Below are 19050 nucleotides of genomic sequence, written 5' to 3' on the forward strand. Positions count from 1 at the left end.
AACGTAACGAACAAACACAACACTTTAAGCCTTCATAATCAAACACAATTTCGCGATCGGTCGTTTGAACGACCCAACGTGCGTTTTAACCAAAGCACTTCGCACAAACCCGGACTTATCCGGGTACGTTTCTACGATTCTTCCGGTAAGCCATTTTCCTCGTGGTGCCGAGTTGTCGACCAACAGGACCAGATCACCAGCGTCGAGGTTCTCTTCGGGAAATTGCCATTTCTGACGCGTCTGTAGCGTCAGCAGGTACTCATTTGTCCATCGGACCCAAAACTGGTCGGCCAAGTACTGGACCTGGCGCCAGTGTCGTCGAACGTAGTTGTCTTCCTTCACAAATACTCCGGGTGGCGAGATATCATGTCGCCCAATCAAAAGCAGGTGGTTCGGTGTCAGAGGCTCTCTGTCGGCAGGATCAAGACTGATGGGAGTCAAGGGCCTCGAGTTTAGGATGAACTCGACCTCAACAAGCAGCGTACTCAGCGTCTCGTCAGAAGGCACTTGCTGTCCCAACAATACATTCAAGATCTTGCGCACCGAACGAATTAGACGTTCCCAGACGCCACCCATGTGACTGGCGGCAGGTGGGTTAAATGACCAGTCAACGCCCCACTGGCGAAGACGTTCTTCGATGTGAGTTTGATTCCATTTTTCAAGAGACTCGCGCAGTATGCGCTCAGCGCCGACGAAGTTCGTTCCATTATCACTGAAAATGCGCCTGGGCTTTCCCCGTCTTCCAATAAACCTTCGGAAAGCGTCAATAAACGAGTCAGTAGAAAGCGAGTGCGCTACTTCCAAATGCACAGCACGCACGGTCATACACGTGAAGATGCAACCGTATCGTTTGACTTCGCTTCTTCCTTGTTTCACGAGTATGGGTCCAAAGTAATCCACACCCACAGACGAAAACGGTGGCTCACCCGGAGTCGTGCGCTCAACAGGTAAGTCGGCCATCATTTGTTTCGAGACTGAAGCATTTCTTCTTCGACAGAACACACAGTTTCCAAGGATTCTTCTTACCGCTACACCACCTCGCACAATCCAATATCTCTGACGAACAATTGCCCAAGTGTGCGACATTCCGGAATGGCAAACATTAGCGTGTGTCTCGCGAATAATCAAAGTAGTAATGTGATGTGCGTTTGGGAGAATCATCGGGTGCTTAATTTCAAAGGGAATCGGTGCCCTTTCCAGGCGGCCACCCACTCGCAACACACCATCAATCAAAACAGGATTGAGTCTATGAAGAGCTTTTGATGGCAGTTTCTTCATGACTTTCTTCTTCCCGGTGCGATCTAAGTCTTCGCACTTGCACAATGCCTCTATTTCGTCAGAAAACTGTCTTCCTTGAACATATTTGACAATCGCTAGCTCAGCACTTTCAAGATCAGCGACAGTCAGTCTTTTGGATAGGTGTTGGTTCTTCTTAGAACGCAGATAGTCAACGAATCGCTGGAGCCAAGCAACTGCCTTCTTTAATTTCTTCCATGAAGAATAGCGACAAATTAAATCATCAAACAAACACTGCTCCTCTGCAACATGCACAGCCAACATTTTCTTCGGTTTCATGTTTAAATATTCCTCGGGAACATCTTTGGTATTCACGGGATTCGTAGGCCAGTGACGTTCATCGCTGCCTAAAAACGAAGGTCCGGTGAACCAACGCTTGTTTTGGAGAAAAGCCTTTACAGTACACCCACGAGATGCGTCATCAGCTGGGTTTAATGCAGTAGGAACATGCTTCCACTGCGACGCGTCGGATCCTTCCTCAATTTTCGCCAGTCGGTTGGCGAAAAAGGTACAAAACCGTTTATTTACGTTGTAAATGGATTGGAGAACTGCAGTTGAATCAGTCCAAAACACGGATCGTCCGATATCCAAGTCAAGTTCCTGCCTTAAAACTTGGTCCATCTTGACAGCAAGAGTAGCTGCGGTCAATTCCAATCTGGGAATAGACACCATCTTCAAAGGCGCAAGACGGGCCTTTCCAGTAACAAAAGAACAATGCACATTGCCTTGTTCATCCATTGTTCGCAAGTATGCGACTGTTCCGTATCCACAGGAAGACGCATCTGCGAAATGATGCAGCTCGTGCGTCTTGACTTCAAGTCCAGTGGTCTGAAAACACCTTTTAATCTTAATTTCTGATAGACCTGGAAGCTCAGAAATCCATGTGTTCCATCTCTTTTCTATATCCGGTGGAACTTCCTGATCCCAGCCATAATTTTCTTTGCAAAGCTCCTGCAAAAGCTTTCGCGCATGTAATATTACAGGCGCAACGAAACCCAGGGGATCGAACAAGGAGCTGACCACGGAAAGTATTCCTCTCCTCGTTACAGGCTTCTTTTTGACCTTTACGTCAAATTCAAACACGTCGGAGCGAAAATTCCACAACACTCCAAGCACACGTTCCATGTGCTTTCCATCAACATTTAATATAATGGACTGTACAGATCTATCTTCGGTTGGGACTGACGACAACACACGCTCGCTGTTGCTCACCCATTTTCTGAGCCGAAATCCTCCGAGCTGCAACAATTCACGCAACTCTCCAGCCAATTTGATTGCATCGTCTTCGTTCCTTACGGACTTCAAACAATCGTCCACGTAGAAGTTTTGTTTCACTGTCGAAACCGCTTCAGAACTGAATTTCTCCTTGTTATCTTCAGCAGTTTTCTGCAAACAGTACCCAGCACAGCAAGGAGACGAGGCTGCACCAAATATGTGCACCAGCATCTGGTAATCAACGGGTTCACGCGACAAATCGCCTTCAGGCCACCAAACGAATCTTAGTGCAGATGCATCGATCGGATCAACCTTTACCTGGTGAAACATCGCTTCTACATCGGCGACAAAAGCAACTGGTTCCTGGCGAAATCGGACAAGCGTCCCAAAAAGACTGTTGAGCAAATCTGGGCCTTGCAAAAGCTGGTCATTCAGCGAAATATTATGATATCTGGCGGCGCAGTCAAAGACGACCCTCACCTTTCCAGGTTTCTGCGGGTGTACAACCGGGTGATGCGGCAGGTACCAAACAGCGCCATCTTCCGGCTCCTTGTCGTCGCACTTCAAACGTCTGGCATATCCCTCGTTCAAGTACGTATCCAACGTTTGCTTGTACTTCTCATACAGCTGCGAATCAGTTTCCAATCGCCGTTTCAAGTATGACAAACGCTTCATTGCCATAGCACGATTATTTGGCAAGTTTGGAGCACCTGGTCTCCACGGCAATCGCAGTTGGTAGTGTCCGTCATGACACTTCACTGAGCTTTCCATCTGTTTCAATGCGTACCTGTCTTCTTTCGACAGTGTCGTTCCGGGTGACAACGCGGTTTGGCCAAAGTCGCTTTCCCACATGCATTTTATCTGTTGGTGCAACGTTTCGTCCTGCGAGGTTACAAAATTCACCCGTATCTGTGAACTTCTTGAACCATTACTACGACATGGACCTACAAGCGACCAACCGAGCATAGAACGCACGGCACTTGGCTCCTTTCTTCCGCCTCTTCGTTCATCATTTATCCAGAACACCTCGGGAACGTTCGCTCCAATCAGCAACATGACTTCCCCATGGGGCAAGACAGGAAACTCTAAATTTCGCAAGTGAGGCCATCGCCAAAGCGACCCTTCCGGTATTCTGTTTGGGGAGACTGGCAAACTGTCCACGCTCAAAACGTCGTTTAATCGTACGGATTGCTTCCCGTCGAGCGACGCCACCGTTAAATCGACGGCCAAACCCTCTCTTCTCTGTGACCTATCACTGACAGTGGTCAAGGAGTACGTTGTCTTTCTCCCCCCGACGTCCAGCTGCTCGATCAGTCGTTTGTCACACAAGGTTGTAGTCGATCCTTGATCCAAAAAGGCGTAAGTTTCCAGCTTTCTACCATTACTGGCCGTAACCTTTACCGGCACTATGTTAAGGTACACACTCTCTGCATGAGTGCTCATGCAAGTCCAGGTGACAGTTGCATTTGATGATGACGGTTTCTCTTCTGAGGCCTGCGTAGACGCTTCGCGTACGGGTGCAGTTGAAGAAGTCTTCCATTCTGTCCAGTGCAGAAGGTTGTGATGCTTTCCACGGCATCCGCCGATGGTGCAAGAGTTTGGTAAACTACATGTTCTTGCTATATGACCCTTTACAAAGCAATTGTCACACAGCCGAACTTGACGCAGAAACTTTCTTCGCTCTACGAAGGTTTTCCGTTTGAACACGTCGCAATTGCCAAGGTCGTGTGATTTACTGCACAAAGGACATCCCTGCTTCTGAGGACTTCTAGGTTCAGCCTTACGCTCGTTTCCCGGAGCAACCGATGTCGCATGAGTCGATGCTCTTGTCCTCGTCGTAGGAGATTTGCTGCGCCTTTTCTGCGTATCTCTGTCCTTCCGAGGACCCAACACTCGACCAAACATCGTGGTTCCAATGTACGCTTCTTTCTTAACGAATTCAACAAGGTGACAGAAACGAGGCTCTTCCCCATTCCTTTCAATTTTAGCAGCATGTCTTCTCCATTGACTTTGCAGTGCAAACGGCAATCGCTTTATTATATTCAGCATATTTTCAAAATTGTTGATGTCTGCGAAGTATCCCAGATGAGTCAGGGTCACCAGACACTCTTCTAATGCCTGTGCTAGCTCTATCAATCCGTCAGTATCATCGGATTTCAGATAAGGCCAGTGACTTAGCTTATCCACGTATGCACGTGCGATAATGATAGGACGTCCGTAACGCTCTAATAACAACTCTCGAGCCCTTCGGTAACCTTCCGGAGAGTCAAGGCCAATGCAAAAGGCAATCATTGCATGTGCTTCTTTTCGACAGTATTGGATCAGATAATTAAGCTTCACACTGTCGCTGTCTACCCGCCGACCAATATTTTCGTCAAAGCTTATCATGAAACGCGTGTACATTAGCGGATCACCATCAAAATACAATAGCTGTGGCCTGGGAAGCTCCATCCCTGCCTTTAAGACTGCAGCAACACGACACAGGTCACTCACCTCCGGCTCATGATTCAGTGCTTCCGTTTTTGGTTTAGGTTCGCAACGCGAGGAGGACGGAATGTCCGTTACCTGCGCTTCTGAACTGCTTCTGTTAATAATGCTGGAGTCTGATGCTTGCTTTTCCTCTTTTACTACTTCGGGTTTGGTCTCAGGTGAGAAGAGGACTGGTAATTCAACTTGCTTCTCTGGCTGAAATCCAGCGAAACATGATCCCGATGAAGACGTTCTTTCCCATAACTCAGCTGCCACTGTGGCAGCCTTTATTTTATGGTCAGCTTCCAGAAGTTTTAACTGATTTTCTGTTTCCATCCTTTTTTGCAGAAACTCCTTTTCCAGCAGCGCGACTTCCTTATTTACCAGCGCCTCAGTACGTCTGCAACTCGACCTCGAACTTGTATGTGAACCAATTCTACTTCTAGAACCAAAATCGCTGACAGACAGTTCCTTGCTCGAGTGTTCAGGCGGTTTGGAACGCCTTACTTCCTCTAACCATTCTTCTGTGCGCGCATCAAATTCTTGCTTGCCACTTGGCAAACTTGAGAGCGCAGCATTAATTTTTCTTCTATCTTTTTTCTTTTTTACAAAATCCAGTCGTGTTGTGTGTTTGCCAACACATTCGTCGTACAAAACATCAATGGATGAAGTCTTCTCTTTTAACTGTTGCACATTCGAGGAATCAATCATAATTTCCTCTGCATCTTGATATGCCAAGTTCAGTCGTTTAACTAAATTGTCAAGAGTGTGTTGAGATTCAACCATCTTGATAGCTCTACCAACGATGTTAGAAAGTTCGAAGTTGAAAAACTTTATTTTCAACGAGTTGAAAAACTTTATTTTTCAGAGGCTTCCGTAGATTGAACACTTTGTTTTCAATCAGTTGAAAAACTTTATTTTTCATCAGTTTTTCCGTAAGTTGAAAAACTTTATTTTTCAACGATTTCCGTAGGTTGAACACTTTGTGTTCCAAAGTTGAAAAACTTTAATGTAACGACCGCTAGGTGCGCAGCCTGGCCCTGCGCCGTTCGTCACACTAGATAACCCTTTTTGTAAAACGCGCCCGTCCTACAGCCTGTCCTCCAAGACGACCCACTCTTGCATTTGCAACGAATGTTCTTTTTTGGCGATAAAAGGCAACGCTGACGAATAAACCAAGACGACAACGTCAATAGCAACGGCAACGGTTTTTCTGTAACCACAAATAACATACATAAGCCAGACGTACACATTATGACGTCATAGCGACCATCAAACAATAAGCAGTTTTAACAGTACACACAAGGTTTTAAACTAAATCTACATTAATCGGTCATATTTTACATTAGATTACTTCCAAATTACTCATAACAAGTCAAGTTACTGTTAAAATACACATTAACACAAGTTAAACACAAATCAAGCAAAAACATACCAACTGTTGGGTAACCAGGGCTTTACTAGCACGCGGCTAGAGGTTCCACAACTGACAATTCAGCATTTTAGCTATTGCTCTTAACATTTACAGTTTCACTATAAACAAAATAGTCACAAGAAATTAGGATAAATTCACTTAAATTGACTGCAAACCTAGCAACTAACGCAGCTCACAAAAACGTGGCGTTCAAAGCACATGCTCTGTCGCGGATGAATATTTCAATACGTCACGAATAAACGAGAACTTCCAAGCGGAACAATTAATTCTCGCTGTAACACATACTTTTGCCACCATGCAACTAGATGCCATAAAGCGGAAGTCTGTTGCACTTCAAATAAACACAGGCTTTAACGAACAGCAAGCTGCCGCCAGGCGATCGCTGATAAAATTGTTCACGTCTTTGCGATATTTGTTGCGACAAGGTCTTGCTATCCGAGGCCATGACGAGGGAGAAGGAAATTACCACCAACTCCTAAAACTTCGTGCTGAAGATAGTGCCGAGTTAAAAGAGTTCCTCCAGCGAAAAACCAACTTCACCTCATTTCGTGGTCAGCAAGAAATGACACAAATGTTCAGTCACTTTATTTTACGAATTTTAGCGTCTAAAATTAAAGCCAATGGAATGTTCGCAGTGATGGTCGACGGCACACAAGATATTTGTGGAAGTGAGCAGGAGTCCGTTTGCATCCGCCATGTCGATTCGGAGCTATGTGTACATGAAGATTTTCTGGGTCTGCACAAAATGCAGCAGACAACTGGAGATGCAATTGCAAGGATGATTTTAGACGTTCTGACTCGATTTTCCCTATCTGCTGGTCAAATACGTGCACAAACGTACGACGGAGCCTCAAATATGAGTGGGAAGTACAATGGGTGTCAAGCCGTTATTAGCAGTCAGTACCCACTCGCTACATATTTCCATTGCCAGTCACACTTGGCAAACTTGGTTATGCAGGAATTAATTGCTAGTTGTCCGTTTTTCAGGGACGCAGTCCAATGGGTCCATGAACTCGGCGTGTTATTTAAGAGATCTGGAAAGTTTAAGGTAATGCGACGTAACTATTTTATATGTGTTTTTTTGTGTGATTATTAAATCATGATTAATGTTTGCAGGTTATGTTTGAAAGTGTCGTTGCTTGTAGTAGGGAGCTCATCAATACAAAAGCATCGATTCGGCCGCTTTGTCCAACTCGTTGGCTTTGTCGATTGTCGGCAATTTTATCGGTATTGGAAAATTATTCTGCTGTAACTGAAAGTCTTCGCAGCATGTCGGAGGGGAGTACAGATTCTGCCACCAAAGCCAATGCTCTTTTGAATCGTTTCGAGAAAACCGAAACATTCTTAGCTTTATACCTTGTTAAAAAACCAACAGCTCTGCTGGAACAACTAAACAGCTCGATGCAGGCATCTTCTTCAAATTTATCAGGTAGTAAATTGTACCAATTTTTAGTCACAGGATGGTTAGGTTTGTATGTTATGCAGGTTCAATAGAGGCTGTAGCGACAACAGCATAGCAGATACAAGTATTTCGTGACCCTATAATGTACACGAACCTTTGACGAAGCAACAAAGATATCAGCGAATTTGGGGTTTGATGAAATTTCTGTGCCACGCCGTCGGCAGCCGACACCGCGTTTCGCTGGATTCTCACCGCACTTCAACGCCGAATGTGCCAAAGATCATTACAGAATTTTGTACGTGGAGTTTATTGACTGTTTACTTGGGTGTTTGCAGAAAAGGTATGATGTCCGCAACTCAAGCTTCCAAACATATTTGGAAATCGAAAGTATGATAATGAAGGGCACAGCAACAAATTTAGATTTAATTTCAAAATATCCCGAATTGAATGTAACTCAACTATCTGTACAGTTGCCGATGTTTAAGCAGCACACGGGGGCAAGTTCTGTAAATGAAGCGAAGTTAGCTTATCGCGCTATGAGTTCCGAGCTACGCCAGTTATTCACGCAGGTGTTTATTTTGCTCAAATTGCTTTTGGTGTGCCCTGTTAGCTCTTGTGAATGCGAGCGAAGTTTTTCAACACTTCGGCGTCTAAAAACTTGGCTGAGAAGCACGACTACCCAGGTTCGCTTAAATCATCTAGCTGTTTGTCACGTGCATTCAGATTTACTCGATCAAATACCGGTTGAAGAAATCACTAAAGAGTTTGTTGCTGTTTCGGAAATTCGTCGAAACATGTTTGGACATATTTGACAACAAAACTGATTATGTGTCATAGATTTTTTCGTTTGTTGTTTGTTTACAATACACAAAAATGTTAAAACTTAAAATCTGTTTTCTTTTTTCCTCCTGGAGTTTACTGCAAAGGTTTCGAGGCAACGTATTATCTGTTGTCAAATAAAATCTGTTTGGTGACGTCATGACTTCCCCAATCGAGGTGACGTCATCTACTCACAGCAGTCATAGGTCCCCCCTAACAATTTTAATGGATTTTCGCCCCTGCTACATACACTATGTAGTAGGCATATCTATGATCCAACCATAGTATGAAAATACTATCTTCAAATTGTGCTTTGTCGCGGACAATCAAAAACTGTAGTTTATTTTGCGGGGGAATGTTTAATGACATGATGGTAAGATTAAAACATGTATTATTACAACTCGAAAAGATTATTGCAACACATCTCGGTTCAAACGTAGTATATGTGTTTTTAATATCGTTTAAAATCGCAAATCGCAAAGTTTAAGTTGAACATCTGACAAACAGAAAATAAATTCCATTGTTAGTAGACCATTGTTGTACACATCAATACGTTGTGCTGCATAACAAAGGGCTATTTACAAACTTGACTGTTTTCTGTTTAAATATCATGTAAAACAAATCATAACAAAAATTACCATCATAAATTGTCAAATTTTAAAAAATTTCAATAAACAGAGGATCAGCAAAGGTTATACGAATGGTACCAGGCTAGATGCACATGTATACCGTTCACAGGAAGGTTTAAGAACCAGTGAACTGGTTTAAACCAGGGGTTCTTAACCAGGGGTACGTGTACCCCTTGGAGGTACGAAGCACCAAAGCAGGGGGTACGACATGCAGGGTGAAATTATACATATTTGTGAAGAATGCATAATAAGTTACTTTGTTATATGTCTACGGTTTGGTTTTGTTCTACTTACAATACTGTTTAACAAGCAAGTTATAAATACACTAAGTTTTATTCCTATTATTACAATTTTATTTACTTCCGTCAGCCACACTGATTTAAACGATTCGCTAGAGATATATTTTTAATTTGGAAATTGCCTATTTTTCTGACGTGTGTAATGTTTTTTCAGTTTGTAGTTCCGATTTTTCTAGTAATTCAAAGGTAACCAAACGATAAGATCAGAGATAAATAAGTTAAATTTAAGTTGAAACAAATGCTACCACAGCGACCTTGTAAATTGATAAAGCGGACCGCGACGTGCGCGTACAAACAAAAGCCAAAGCGATCGGGTTGTTGGATTTTTTAGAGTTATCTCAGGTGCGAAACTAATAATGTTTTACCACTACAATAAAACTATTAGAAACCAAGTACTGAGTTTATATTGATGAGCAACAGAACTGTAAGGTAATTCGCCGTAAAATTGTGGTCGATCATTTTTTTTCCTTTTGTAAATGTTGGTTGACACTTGACAACTTGACATGAAATGTGGTCCGATTTTAATGTGACTAAATTTTACATTGCTACTCATTATTTATATGCCGTGCAGAATACCAAATCTTAACCATAAACCACTTTAATGAGTACAGTCCAAAACTGTGATACGAGTCCAGCAAAACTGAAAATATTGGCAAAAAATTAAACTAAGCATGAGTAACATAAAGCTAAGTCTGAATTTTATTGCAAAAATAAATTAAAGTTTTTTTATGTTTCAGGTTTTCTGTTCTGTGGTTTCTATAATATGATATCCTCTTTGAGGCATGACATCAGTGCAAAAAACAAACTAGATGTCAAAATGAATCTTGGTGACCCAAATCCGTTAACCTATTATCCAACAGAACAATACCAATCCAGTCCTTACAGACATGCCTATTGTAAGTGATATTTCAATTATATTTTGTAAAAATGTGTATTTTTTTCGATTTTTGAAACATTTAAAAGATTTGAGCAGCCCCATGTTGTCCTAACAAACAGGACGACGCTGTCAACTTAAATTTTGTCATGAATCTTAAATGAAAAGGAGACACATGCCATTATGTGAAACTTATCTGCAGAATTGTTAAACAACTAAAAAACAAATTGTGAAAGGAATGTTAATTTAGAACACTAAACATAGATTTATGTCATAAATAAATGAATATCATCATAATATGAATTTTGATTTTTAGCATCTACCGGAGGACCACCACCCTCAATGCCTAACATCAATCAATCAAATGGTCAACCCCAGTATCCTAATAGTGGTGCTTATTACCAAAACCAGGTGTATTCACAGCCACCTTTGCCACCTATGAATCATGTAAGGCCTCCTATTAGTGCCCAAGACCACAACACGATGACTCCACAGCGCCCACTTTACCCTGCAACATCGCAATATCCTAATCCAAGTGAAGTCCAACTGCGACGAGAAACACCCTATCAAGTGCAAAATGAACAACCAGCAATGCATTATCAAGCAACACAAAATACAAACAATAACCACATGTTAAACCAAGCTCCCCATCCTCCATTTAACTCACCAAAAATGGCTTCTGCATTACCACCCGGTTCGATGGTCGGTGGGCATTGTATTAATGGACCATGGCCAAATAATAATCAGTATGGGACATCGTTTCCAACGAGTGGTATGAATTCACTGCAATCTCCAAGTTCATTCAGTGAAAATCAGAATACTTCGAGTAGTGCAGAGGGGGATAGCAGTGTGTCACAGCCAACACCCAACAAGAGATCATATCCATGTCCAAAGTGTTCAAAGGTATGCTCTGTGGTGTACTAGGATTTTGTATATATTTTAATTTCCTGATTGAAAACTATCGCAAACCAGGTTAACATCACTGCTTTTTTGTCAGAAAATGTACATATACTACTGCCAGAGAGCTTGTATGTTATGAATGCATTTAGTTGTAGAAATTTTAAAACGATGTTTTAACGATTCGAAAATAGTTTATCCCCTACACCAGTGGTTCTCAAACTTTTTTGAGCGCGACCCAAATCTGAACTTTATGTGCATCTTACGACCCAAGTCTCAAACAACAAAAAATGTATTTTTTTCCTTGTACGAATACTAACTCATCCTTGAACGCTAACTGTTACATCTCCAAGTTCAGTTTCGCATGATTAACTTGTCCTATTATTTCCCGTGCTATGACGTTACAATCACCATGTGCATAACAGTAAAATTGGAAGGCTATTGTATGTAAGCAGTAATGGTTGGTTTATTTTACTGTACAACGTGGTTGAGTGAGGCTGTACTTGGCTATGGCTATACTCTGCCATCGAAACTTTCAGAAAACCACTTATGATGCAATACTCCAAGTTACTGAGATGAAGCAATAATGATGCAATAATTCAGTCATGATGGAGAATTAAAAATACTTTAAAAATGAAATGAAAAAAGTTCGTTTGGGCAGAACTGAATCACCATAGCGCAACCCATGTTTGGGTCGCGACCCATACTTTGAGAACCACTGCCCTACACCAACCTTTTAGACTTTCTTGTATTGGGTTTAATTTTACAATTCCAGTTTCTGAGTGGCCAATTTGTAATGTTTTGTTGGAATGTTAGGTTTTCAAAAGAGGAGATCACTTGAAGAGGCATCTTCTGTCTGTCCATGATCGTGAACACCCGTATCAGTGTGGAGAGTGCTCCAAGGGATTCGCTTCAGTAAATACTTTGACACGTCACTGCCAAGCATCCCATCCAGGCATTTCCACCAAGGGCCACTTGTGTGTAAGGTACACATACATGTTTTCTAGTTTTGTTGTGTCCACTACAGTTGTCTTGTATGTAAATATTGAAGTTATCCTTCAAACAATATTTACTTTACATTTCCTGATGTTTTTCTACCACACACACACACTACTTTTACTCACAAACCATTTTTTAGCAGTGGTCTTTATCTGTTAAATTATATAGTCTATCATGTATGCTTTTTTCTAATAAATGTTTTAGGTCATACATGTGTATGGGCTGGGTGAGTATTGGTGATGTAATGTTTTTTTTAATCAGATGTGAACTAAGATACAGAAGCATTACTGAACTTGAAGGCCATGCAGTGTCTCTTCATCTGGCACAAGATGCAGAATACATGAAAAATATCAATAAGAGCAGCAAAACATTTCAATGTGAAATTTGTCACAAGACTGTATCTTCTGAAAAGAATCTCAAGCGACACATCAAAAAACTTCACGGGTATGTTTGTGTCAGTAATATTTATGACCTGTCTGTATTTTTATTATAGCCCAGTAGTGTAATACCAGTGCTAATTGTCAGGTTTGGGGTTAAAGCAAAGCGTTTAGTAGAATCAAATCAGTGCTTTGTGTACCGAGGCAGAGGTTTAGACCAGTGGTTCTCAAACTTTTTTATTGTCAGGGCCAAATGGTATTTTTTTAAGTGTGTAGGGAGTCGCAAAAAAATGAAACCTTGAGAAAATCACTATAGATTATTACTTTGAAAGCTAAAATAGAAATCTTTGGTGGTTTTCTGAGGTCTGGTGTGAGCCGCAAAATAAGTAGTTGGGAGCCGCATGCGGCCCTGAAAACCGAGTTTGAGAACCACTGGTTTAGACTGTAAAAGGTATGACTAAATATAACAAAATAAACCTATACTTTTTCATTTTTTAAAACATGTCTAATTATTCAAATTAAGAATGTTAAAATTTATTCCCTCTGGTCAAAAAAATCAGCCAGTTTCTTTAGAATGCTGGTAACAGATAGCTAATAATGTACATTTACTCATACTTAACCCCAAAGTAGGTCAAATTTCTCTTAGGTAAAAAGATGTGAAAAAGGTTTCAGAAATACAACAGTTGTTTTTGTTGACTTATACAGTCAGTTCAGGAAATGTTGAAACAACATTTGACAGATTAATCTGACGCAACATGAATATACATCTCTTTGGTAGTAAAAATTTCCATCTTGCCTTTAGTGATCAGTGATGGGTTTTTAAATAATTCATGATGCTTCCTCTGCTAAAAAATCTGCCATGCACAAGCTTGTGATTTATTGATATATTCATTTCATCAGTCATCTTCAGTTATGTAGAGCATACATCAGGAGTCAGTACCAGTATGTCCAGGAGGCTTTTTTGTAAATAATATGGCCATATTCTATGTTGTGTCAAGACTCAAGTCCGATACTGAAGAACTGTTTTGCTCATATGAAGCCATCTGATTAACTCCAGCATTCTGTGAAATTACTTCTTGACTGTGTGTCATGCATATTTAATGTGGTGAATTGGAAAATTGTGTAATGAGTGGTGCACATCACTGTGTGACTTCAATAGCACTTACGACAGCAGCTAAGTCAAGTACTAATAGTAAAGTACTATTTCCCAGTAGAAGTTTGAAGCACTGCAACAAAAAGGACTTACAATTTAAAGTAGTGAACAAGATCAAGTTGGCAAACACCAGGGTTTAGATTTTGAGAACCAGCTTGCCAGTGGGATATGCATACCAGCTGATGGTTGAGATGTTGTTATGTTTATATGTTTCTAAATATTTCACATGACAGGTGCATGATCCCAGTTTTTTCTTTTCGATCTGTGTCTATCTTTAGCATGCTAACTAAGCTGCCCTTTTAAACAGCGTTTGTTGGTTTTGTACAGAGAAAATGCAAAGAATATTTTGAGTTGTGCCATCTGTGAGCAATCCTTTATTTCAAATGAAAGCCTGAAAGAGCATATGTGTCGGGCCCATGCTTCAAGTTCTGTAACCCCAGCCATCGAAAACAGTACACCAGGTAAGCTTTTGGATCTGCTCAACACTGTTTTTGTGCTTACTTTAATAAAATGTATTTAATAGTGATGACAGAGCCTACAGTTATTCAATCACCAATGGTCAACAAAACCAACATGCCACTTGACCATGAAAGACAGTTTGCAACAAAACCCAATGCTGTACCAACAAGTATTCAGAGAATGTCAAAAGAAATGCCACAACAGCATTTAGTTGACCAAAAGCCCATGAATTTGCCACAGCCGGTTTACCAACAACCAGACCGTAACAGTATGAAGACAATGCTTGAATGTGCAACTGATCCTTATCAACAGCCTGCTTCCGATGCGGGGCAAGTTGCTTCCAATGCCCCATTGCCAGTCACATCAGTTAACAGTTATTTGTCATCTGACACTCATGCAAATAGTGTTTCCTACACTGCAAAGCTTCAGGCTCCAATTACCAAATCGGAAGAGCAGGAAATTAGTTCTGTGTCTGAAGCATTTTCAATGGCCATGAAAACCTTGTCAGAGTTTTCATATGATGATCTGTCATATAATTCAAGTGAATATGTACCAACCAGCTTGTCAGTGTTTCAGTCCAATCTTCCGATGCCAAATTTTCACTATCCTAGTGCTGTGCAGCTTAACCAAACTAACCCTGGACCAAAAAACATGGCAACTCCACCAAGCAGCCAATCAATGTTTGTTGCCGGGCCTGCAGTACCATTTTCTGAAATCTCCTCAACCCAGCTAAAACAAGACTCCCAAGGTGTGGGGCAACCTTTGGCAGTGGATATAAATGCAACATCTCTGCATCAAGATGAAGCTGGTGCCACACATTTACAGTATCCACTTCCTGATGGAAGTGTTGCCAATGCAGCAGCCTTGGCTCGACGGGGTAGGCCAAAGAAAAAGAAAAGTGCATTAGTCAATGGTGAAAGTGATGAGTTGTCTACAAATGGAATGATTGTCAAGACTGATGCATCGAATAATAGTGGAAAATTCACCTGCACAGTGTGTCATGAAATATATGAAGTAAGCTGAAATGTTTTTACAGTTTGTATTACACAGATGTTTCATTCTTGTTTTAATTTTTAGGGAATTGACAATCTTATGCAGCATGTGGAGTCTATTCATCTAAGTGCAAATCCTCATGAATGTTGCATCTGTAACAAGCGATTTGCCCAGGCTGGCAATGTAAAACGACACATTCGCTTTGTGCATCTTCGCGAGAGACCATTTCAATGCAGAGACTGTGATTCCACTTTTGACAGGTACAGTGCTGACCTTTTTTATTCTTGCATTTTTAAGTTGGTTTGATAACTTTCTGATTTGTCTTTTATGGACCAAATGGCACTTGGTGCACTATGGTCTGCCTTAGAGAATCGCTAATGTATCAGTAGTTTAGTACTTATGTAAGCAATGGAGCAGTAATTACATCTTGCTGCAAATGATGATATTGTAGGATAAAACCACAGCAATTTGCATGTTACTGATTATATAAAAACAGAATCTGACATTGAAATTGTCACCACAATAAACTCTACTATGTTTTTTTAGATTGTGCTACTTGCAACGTCACATGAGATCGCATGTTGATTCCAAGGTACAAACTTCAGACACTTCACATCTCAATCCTTGCAATTGCCCAGAATGTGGCAAGAAATGTCTCACTGCCCATCATCTGCGCGGCCACATGCAGAGGAAGCACTTCGCTAAAAATAACGAACAGTCTGAAAAGCTTGTCCGCAAGTATAGTCACCTTTTTGAAAGACCTGATGGCTTTAACAAAAGCAATCTTGATGCTAAACCATATAATGAGTTTGGTCAATCAATATCCCCAAAGAATAGAAGAAAGAGGTTTACCAAGAACAAAATGGTAAAAAAATCTTCTGGTTTACATTTGGTTTCATAGTGCAGGATGTTGGTTTAAATAAATGTTTGAACAATATATTTTTGGTTTTAACACTAATTTTACTTGTCGTGGACCATGCGGTTAAGGTGGCTTGCATGAATCTACTTTGAAAGGTCTCCAAGTGACAAATTTACCAAAAAGTTTGAAATTTAGTTTCAGCATGTTATCCCTAAATCTTCTCTTATCCCTGTTGCATGCTTGCTCCTAGGTACTCTAAAAAATACAAACCAATGATTAATACACCAGCACTTAAAAATATAATTGCTTTCTTTTATTGCACTAACCCAAATGAATAACACAGGACAATGGTGCTCAGCAAATTCCTGTACCGTACACAAATTGCCATGGCATGTACAGTGTTCATCCTACTAGCATGGCTGACTATGGAGCTAATGCCACTACCTCAACTCTGCATGACACAAATTTCAATGGAAACTTGCCTTCTGGAAGTATCTCTACCTATTCGGTTGGTTTCTTGCAAACTATAAGCTTTTCTGCTAAAGCTTTTTGTTCAAAATTGAAATGGATGGCTGAATATATTCCTGTACTGTTTTACTGATCTATTTTTAACCAGTTGCCTTAGTAATCTTCATAATATGTGTATCACATAGAGTTTCTTTACACCACAGCCTTGCAAAAACACAAACAATATGTTTTTACCAACTATTTTGAGATCTAGCATGGCTTCAATATTGTTTTTTCACATATACATTACTATACAGTCATGTTAAGCAACTTGTACTAGCAACCCTAAATATTATGTTCTAATCTTTGCAGACATACCAAGAAGCTGGACCAAATTCCAATGCAACATTATTTGAACAGAACCTGTCAACTGGGAATAATAAGCAACAAAAATCACATTTAGAGAAGCTTCTGAGTGAAACATCTACTGATAACAGCAACTTCATTGTAAGCGACAAAAGGAAATCACTTGGAAGACTTTCGGATGAAAACACAAAGGCTCCCAACTCCAGAAAATCTTACAAACTGTATAACATAAGCTGCAACTTTAGTAAGCTTAAACAGCGGTTGCTTCGTTACAAATGCCAGCATTGCCCTGGACGACAGTTTTCCAGCCTGGGCCTGTTGAAAAGTCACATTGCAATTGTGCATCATAGCACGACACGCCGTCATCTTTGCCTTCTTTGTGGTCACAGTTTTTCATCCAACCTCTTGCTGATGGCCCATGTCAGCAAACGTCACACAAACAGACCAAAGCGTCTAATGGCATCAAGGAGAAAGCGTGCAAAGAGAATGTCTTTTGAAAACTCGCCACATGGAAGTGGGATAATAAACAGCAAAGAATTGCCAGATCAGTGTAGCCCTGACATACAGCAGATGTTTAACAAGGAGCAAACCTTCCAATCCACCATGCACTCGGTTGTGAATTTGCCCACACATTCGTTAGTACCTACCTAAGTGAGCTGCCCCTGACAAGATCATGTGGTGGTTTTATTGCATTGTACTGTACACAAATTATTGTGCTGCATGAATTTCTGTATGCTGTTTTGTACAAACCTTACCTTTTTAGTTACTCCATCACTACCTAGTTTTTAGCAGTAGCTGACTTTTTATTATTTGTAGCAAACACGTAGACTGCTTTTGTGTAGTTGTTGTACCTGACATTGCCAAGAAAAGAAGGAATTTTATGACAAACATTTGTCATAGTGAACAAGTCATGAGTGATGACCAAATACTTTTGCTTGCCGTTTCCTTCAAGTGACTGTTTTGCCTCGAAGTGTGGTGCTGCATTTTTAGTACAAACCTATTATCACCGCTTTCACAGTACAACCAAAAAGTCAGTTGCTTTGTATGACACTGTCTGCAATTTTTGTACCCAAAGATTTGCGAGAAGTGTTGTACATATGTCTTCATTTTAATACTTGTTCACTGTTAATCTACTACCAAATACATTTCTGACTTTTTTGCCTCAATGCTTGATGTCAACATTCATTTGGTGCTGTTGCTGTTTTTTAGTTTGAACAAAATAATCTGAAACAAAAATAAAGTAAACAATAGTGGAGGATTGTGTCATGTCATTATTGTTGCACTTTTTATCTAATCTCGGTGGTGTTTTTATTACATTTGTATTTTTAACTTCTGTAATTTGTGTGAGACTTGCACTGCCCTATTTAAAATTGCAGTTTCAAACTTGTGGTCTGTTGGCATTTTACTGTAAAATGACCAGTGGTGCTATACCACTTTCCCATGACGACTTTTGTCAAGCTTGTTAGTTGTTACTGTTGCTAGTATTATACACAAGAGCTGACCAACATTCATCTGTCGATTTCAACAGTGTTGTAACTTGCTCTGCCACAACACTGAAAAATGGTTACACTTGGCAGTATTGCAGTATTTTCAAGTAATTGTGCCATCTGTATTTGTGTATTTTATTAGTGTACATCTCATTTTGTGCCTCACACACTGCTGTTATTTTCACCAGATCAAATTTTTAATCACACTTGAAATAATTTTGCCCACTGCTTTGTTGTACATATGTCATTGTTGCAGTTGGAGATCATGTAAGCAATAATAATTTTCGGAATCGTTTAGAAATGTCTTTTGCTCAATACTCAATAAACGCATTTAGATAATGTGTACTCTAAAATTGTGTCTTGTTTTGTTTGTTATGCAGAGCTAAACTATGACATTGTTTGGTTTAGGGTAACATAAGCATGGTTTAAAAATAACTCTGTGAACTCTAGTTAATTACATCATTGACTATACAACATACTGTCAAAACAAAAGAATGTGTTTCTTAGGCGTTTTTCGATTAGAGTGGGATGAATCTGACATAGGTTGTTGCACTGTAAAGGCACAGAATGCTCCT

General features: G+C 40.5%; 2 protein-coding genes and 1 pseudogene across 3 annotated transcripts; 2 read left to right on the plus strand and 1 right to left on the minus strand.

Moving 5' to 3' along the window:
- Positions 1-24: 24 nt before the first annotated feature.
- LOC145223521 (uncharacterized) lies at positions 25-5766 on the minus strand. The gene has a single exon (XM_080089930.1). The coding sequence runs from the start codon at positions 5764-5766 to the stop codon at positions 25-27; it is 5742 nt and encodes a 1913-aa protein (XP_079946056.1).
- Positions 5767-6710: 944 nt separating this feature from the next.
- Positions 6711-7542, plus strand: LOC145223522 (uncharacterized). Its single transcript, XM_080089931.1, has 2 exons — positions 6711-7473; positions 7532-7542. The coding sequence occupies exons 1-2, from the start codon at positions 6711-6713 to the stop codon at positions 7540-7542; spliced, it is 774 nt and encodes a 257-aa protein (XP_079946057.1).
- A 2245-nt stretch (positions 7543-9787) lies between these two features.
- LOC145223285 (uncharacterized) lies at positions 9788-18828 on the plus strand (annotated as a pseudogene). The gene is made up of 11 exons (XR_013859435.1): positions 9788-9906; positions 10302-10460; positions 10755-11341; positions 12152-12321; positions 12596-12778; positions 14192-14325; positions 14388-15337; positions 15401-15576; positions 15863-16181; positions 16519-16683; positions 16995-18828. The product of XR_013859435.1 is annotated as an uncharacterized LOC145223285 (transcript).
- Positions 18829-19050: the final 222 nt, after the last annotated feature.

Source organism: Phallusia mammillata, chromosome 4, assembly GCF_965637545.1.
Source record: "Phallusia mammillata chromosome 4, kaPhaMamm4.hap1.1, whole genome shotgun sequence".
In the NCBI taxonomy this organism is placed as follows: Eukaryota; Metazoa; Chordata; class Ascidiacea; order Phlebobranchia; family Ascidiidae; genus Phallusia; species Phallusia mammillata.

Excerpts from the sequence above, each read along its gene's own strand:
- LOC145223522 (XM_080089931.1), top strand. The coding sequence starts at position 6,711 with ATGCAACTAGATGCCATAAAGCGGAAGTCTGTTGCACTTCAAATAAAC.
- LOC145223521 (XM_080089930.1), bottom strand. The coding sequence starts at position 5,766 with ATGGTTGAATCTCAACACACTCTTGACAATTTAGTTAAACGACTGAAC.